The sequence below is a fragment of the Gekko japonicus genome, unplaced genomic scaffold (genome assembly GCF_001447785.1).
Source record: "Gekko japonicus isolate JY-2015 unplaced genomic scaffold, Gekko_japonicus_V1.1 scaffold4971, whole genome shotgun sequence".
NCBI classification, from domain to species: Eukaryota; Metazoa; Chordata; class Lepidosauria; order Squamata; family Gekkonidae; genus Gekko; species Gekko japonicus.
The window spans coordinates 60843-66842 of record NW_015163766.1 but is presented as its reverse complement, the minus strand read 5'-3'; the positions used below and the strand labels follow the sequence as shown (position 1 = coordinate 66842).

The following is a 6000-nucleotide window of genomic DNA, read 5'->3' as shown; positions in this document are numbered from 1 at the left end:
AGGGGTCCCTAGGGATGCCAGCAGGGCCTCGACAAATGCCAACAAACGCATCTCCCGCAACATAGTTTCTGAGACATGGAAGTTCTATATCTTCAATGTACAATTTACATTCCTTCCACTACACATTAAAAAGGTTTCCCTCGCTCGAAAGCCAGTTGAATCCGCCTCTAGGGGGCGGTGCTCATCTCCGTTCCCAAGCCAAAGAGCCAGCACTGTCCAAAGACGTTTCCGTGGTCAGGTGGGCGGCATGACTCGACGCCGAGGCGCATGGAACACTCTTACCTTCCCACCGATGTGGTACCTATTTATCTCCTTGCAATTTCTTGTTTTCGAACTGCTAGGTTGACAGGAGCTGGGGCCAGAGAGGGGAGCTCACTCCGTCACGCGGCACTCGGGTCTCGAACTGCCACACTACAGACACTTCTGGTCTGCAGCTTAGCGTCTTAACCTCTGAGCCACCACGCCCCCTCCACTACACATTACACTTACCCAAAAAAGCCTTCAATCTCTTATCCCTTTAATCGCTGGCATCTGCCTTACAATCTTTCCAGAATCTAAGACAAGACGAGGGTAGCAGCCAATGTTCCCTCTAAGCTGTGGAGTCCTGTGAGCAAAGATTCTCCTTTGTGAGCTACTGGCATTAAAGCTGTGAGCCAGCGATTTGGCAACTGCATAAATTAGTCTGCTCTGGAGCCACATCTTTCCTGAGCGAAGACAAAAATGTGTGAGCCGGAGGCTAAAAAACGGTGAGCTAGCTCACACTCACTCAGCTTAGAGGGAACACTGGTAGCAGCTATCGCGCTGTCCCGTTTTAGAAAACCACGCGCCTTACTTGAGCTACACAACTTAACCAAAAACATCTTCGCTCCTTCCCGCCTGGCGAAAAGCCTGACCGTCTTATCTTCCTAGGAATGATGCTTTGAAGACGGCGGTGTTCTAAGCTGCTTTTTAAAACGCTCTCGTTCTTAACCATTCTCAGCTGTGAGGGAGATTATTTTTAAAGGGCCAGTTCTTATCATTCGGATGTAAATACATCAGAAAGTAAGTAAGATTGTCTGGTATAGCTACATCGGAACAACAGGAATTGTCCCTTAAAAAAAAAAAGCACGGGGGAGGGGCCAAGGTCTCCGGGGGAAACCATGGGGCAAGCCCGATGTGGATTGGGGCCTCACAGCAATTTTTAAGGGACGACCAATGCTTCTAAAACGGCAGCGGCCCATCCTACGGCCACCGCTGCCGTTTTAGAAGCAAACCACCATTTGTGGTTTGCTCTAATTTGTTCTCTGATCAAAGAGTGGAAAGCTGCTAGGTAAAAGGTGGTGGATTCTGATTAAGAGGGAACTTGGAACCATCAAAGGCCCCAGGTTGGGAGCCATGCTCCCTCTAAGCTGTGGAGTCTCGTGAGCAAAAATCCTACTTTGTGAGCTGCCGGCATTAAAGTTGTGAGCGGGTTCTTTGGCTGCTGCATAAATTGGTTTGCTCTGGAGCCCTCCTTCCTGAACTAAGACAAAAATGTGTGAGCTGGAGACTAAAAAAACTGTGAGCCAGCTCATACTAACTCAGCTTAGAGGGAACACTGGTTGGGAGATCAGGGGGGCCGTGAAGTGGCTGTACAAGTCTTTGTAGGGGGGGCGCAGATGGGTCATACAGGAGCCTGTTGGATAGGCTCGCCAAGACCTTCCTGGGAAATACTTGGAGATTTGGGGGCGGAGCCTGAGGAGGGCGGGGTTAGGGAAAGGGAGGGGCCCCAGTGGGGTACAACGTCGTAAGAGTCCACCCTCCAAAGCAGCCATTTTCTCCAGTGGAACTGATCTCTGATGTCTGGAGATCAGTTGAGATTTCCGGAGGTCTCTAGCCCCACTGGAGGTGGACAACCCTCCTGTTGGAGGTGTGGAGTAACAACATCAAGCTCGGCATGCTGGGTCTATCTGTGCAAGCCATCCTTCAGTCTTCAGGCTCTTAACTGGCTAAGGGAGGACAAAGAGCCCGTCACTGGCTCTTCTCCTTCAGGACTAGCACCTCTGTGTGACTCAGAGTGTTGGACTGGATGGGCCATTGGCCTGATCCAACATGGCTTCTCTTACATTCTTATGTCTGGGGGCAGCAATGCTCTGTCTTCTTGGTGCCTGGGGGGGCACAGTGGGAGGGCTTTTGGAGTTCTGGCTCCACTGGTGGATCTCCCGATGGCCCCCGGGTTTTGGCCACTGTGTGATACAGAATGTTGGCCTGGAGGGGCCATTGGCCTGATCCAACATGGTTTCTCTTATGTTCTTATATCTGGGGCAGTGATGCTCTGTCTTCTTGGTGCTTGGGGGGCAAGAGTGGGAGGGCGTCTGGAGTTCTGGCCCCACTGGTAGACCACCCAATGGTCCCCGGGTTTTGGCCACTGTGGGACAGAAGAGTGTTGGACTACATGGGCAATTGGCCTGATCCAACATGGTTTCTCTTATGTTCTTATATCTGGGGCAGTGATGCTCTGTCTTCTTGGTGCTTGGGGGGCAAGAGTGGGAGGGCGTCTGGAGTTCTGGCCCCGCTGGGGGACCTCCTGATGACCTCTGGATTTTGGCCCCTGTGTGACAGAGCAGTGGACTGGATGGTCTGTTGGCCTGATCCAACATGGCTTCTCTGATGTTCTTACTCATAACCCTCTAGCATGGCTTTGGGAATCTGGAAGGAGAGCATTGGCTGGGCCTGGATCACACCCACTGGCTGACCCGACAGGGCTCTTACGTGCTGCGAGTGCTTCTGGAAGACTGGAACGGGCGACAGGCCCAGGCGAGTTACGACACTTTTGCCCTGGCGCCCGAGAATGATTTCTACCGGCTGCGTCTGGGGCGCTACCAGGGCAGCGCCGGCGACTCCCTCTCCTGGCACAACGGGCGACAGTTCAGCACGCTTGACCGTGACCACGACGCTTACTCCGGTAAGGGGACGCAGAAGAGCTGGAAGAGAGAGATAGGAGGGAAGGAACACAAAGAGATAGACAGCAGGCATTTGTTAGTGACATTTCCCCCCCTCACCTTTTCCGCTGTCCCCTTTTATCCTCACTAGAATCCCATGAGGTACTTTGATCCAAGATATGATGACTGTCCCAAGGTCACCCTGCAAAGGTTGTAACTTTGTGGGGATTCGAACCCGGCTCTTGCTGGTCATAACCTAACACTCCAGCCTCCATACCGGAGTCCCCAAACTTTTACAGCCTGTCAGCAACTTTGGAGTTCTGAGACAGTGGGGTGGGCGCAGCCACAAAAAAAGAGAGCCAGTTTGGTGTAGTGGTTAGGAACACTGACTCTAATCTGGGAGAAGTGGGTTTGATGCCCCGCTCCTCCGCATGCAGCTGCTGGTGTGACCTTGGGTCAGTCACAAGTTATCTCAGAGCTGTTCTCTCAGGAGCAGTCCTCGGGAGGGCTCTCTCAGCCCCACCGACCTCACAGGGTGTCTGTTGTGGGGAGGGGTTCTGTGTCACCCACAGGGACCATGTTGGGGACCCCCCACCCTATACTATGCTGGCATATGGGAGGTGGTGGGCTCTCCTTTTTTGGAGGTTTTCAAACAGAGGCTAGAATCACAGAATCACAGAGTTGGAAGGGGCCATACAGACCACCTAGTCCAACCCCCTTCCCAATGCAGGACCAACCTAAAGCATCCCTGACAAATATTTGTCCAGCCTCTTCTTGAAAGCTGCCACTGAAGGGGAGCTCACCACCTCCCTAGGCAGCTGATCCCACCCTGACCGTGAAAAAAGTGTTTCCTCATATCCAGCCGATACCTTTCTGCGTGTGATTTAAACCCGTTGCTCCGGGTCCTCTCCTCCGCTGCCAACTGGAACCGCTCCTTGCCCTCCCCAAAATGACAGCCTTTCAGATATTTAAAGGGAGCAATCCTATCCCCCCTCAACCTCCTCTTCTCCAAACAAAACATTCCCCGGGCCCTCAGCCTTTCCTCGTAGGGCTCGGTCTCCAGACCCCTGATCACCCTCGTCGCTCTCTTCCGCACCCTCTCGATTCTGCCCACGTCCTTTTGGAAGCGAGGCCTCCAGAACTGAACGCGGTACTCCAGGTGCGGCCTGACCAAGGCAGTATACAGAGGGGGCTACGACCTCCTGCGATTTCGATGCTGTGGCCCTTTTAATACAACCCGAGACGAAGTTGGCCTAGACGGCAATCTGACAGGCATGCCGATTCTGTGAATTTAGGCCGATCACGAGAGGGAGGGCGGAAAGGGTTGCCTCGGGGCTTAGTTCAGACCAGCACGGCCACCCAACTGACTGTGTCTGCTTCAGGTGGACACGGATGCCAGCTCAGAAGTGACTACAACCCCAGAGGTGTCTAGAGGTCACCACGGGGTAGAGGGCAGCCTTTGGGTCTTCCCAGGTTGGGCTCGATCGGCACGAAAGGCTTTGGCAATCCATTCTCTGACCCCCCCTTTCCTCTTCCCACAGGGAACTGCGCCCACTACCAGAAAGGGGGCTGGTGGTACAACATGTGTGCCCACTCCAACCTGAACGGCATCTGGTACAAGGGTGGCCATTATCGAAGCCGCTACCAGGACGGCGTCTACTGGGCGGAGTTTCGTGGTGGCGCCTACTCGCTCCGCAAGGTGGCCATGATGGTCCGGCCCACGCCGAGCACCTAGTTCCCCCTCTGCGGGGGAGGCTAGGAAACCACATGCTGAGGGAGAGTACAGACATACTTAAGAACGGGAGTTACCCTGCCCGGGAGACACAGCTACCACACCGTCGTCAGATGTACCCTCTCCTCTCTGGGGCAGAGCTTGGGGGGAAGCCAGTTCTGCCAGTCCGCTTCTCAGTCTGGTTGGGCACGGCAGTGACGGCCTGAGGATCTGTGACATCCACCGGAACATCAGCAGAGCCCTGCTGGGTCAGACCAGCAGTTCATCCAGTCCAGCATCCCGTCTCAGTCAGTGGCTAACCAGTTCCTCTGGAGGGCCAACAACAGGGCAGAGAGGCCGAGGCCTTCCCCTGATAAGGACATCAGAAGAGCCCTGCTGAGTCAGACCAGTGAGGATCCCTCTAGTCCAGCCTCCCGTCTCACACAGGGGCCAGCCAGTTCCTCTGGAGGGCCAACAACAGGGCAGAGAGGCTGAGGCCTTCCTCTGATGTTGCCTCCTGGCTCTGGGATTCAGAGGTTTACTCCCTTTGAATATAGGGGTTCCCTATAGTCACCATGGCTAGTAGCCAGCGGTAGACCTGTCCTCTTTGAATCTGTCAGATCCCCTTTTAAAGCCATCTATGCCTGTGCCCATCACTACATCCTCTGGCACCCATGAACCCACCCAACCACCCCTCCTTCTTGGAAGCAGTTTTTTCCCCTGTTTTTCAGGGGAAGATTGTCTGATGTGGGGTCCAGTGGTTGTGTCTTAGGCCTAACTGTGTGAGCCACGTGACATGAATAGAATCTGACCCAACTCGCAGTCACGGGTACATCGGGGGACTCACCTTAAAAACTGCTCTGGCTTTCAGTGTGGCCCGGAGGACTCTGCCTTCCCTCCTGCAAAGTACTGAGACTGACGCATCCTCCGAGTGATTTCAGCTCATACTTTATTTAAGTGATTTCAGGAAAAGAGAGATACAGTAGCTAGCCTGAAGGCAAGGGCCAGCTTGCCCGGGATCCCTGCAGCTGCAGGGCGCCCGGGCAAGCCAAGGGAAGGCACGGGGTGTGGCCTAATATGCGAATGAGCTGTGCTGTCAAGGGTGTGGCCTAACATGCTAATGAGTTTCTGCTGTTGGGTGTGGCCTAATATGCTAATGCGTTCCTGCTGGGCTTTTTCTACAAAACCACCCCTGACCACACCCATTACACGCACCCACACCCGTGATAGGCTATATACAATAGTTACAATCTCATAGGTTTCTCGTTAGAATCCCTACTCGCCGGTTGGCAGGTTTTCGGATCCTAGGACTCTATTGTCCCTGGTAGTGAAGCGACGCTAGTTTGTCGGGCAACGTGGCGGCCCGCCCGCGGTTCAACTAGTACACAA

The 6000-nt window shown here is 54.0% G+C and overlaps 1 protein-coding gene across 1 annotated transcript; it reads left to right on the top strand.

Annotated features, from left to right (window-relative positions):
- Nucleotides 1-2652: 2652 nt before the first annotated feature.
- ANGPTL6 (angiopoietin like 6) lies at nucleotides 2653-4908 on the top strand (the record flags this gene model as incomplete). The annotated part of the gene is made up of 2 exons (XM_015407925.1): nucleotides 2653-2923; nucleotides 4442-4908. Coding segments are annotated over 2 exons (465 nt in total), but the record flags the coding sequence as incomplete, so codon positions are not given.
- Nucleotides 4909-6000: the final 1092 nt, after the last annotated feature.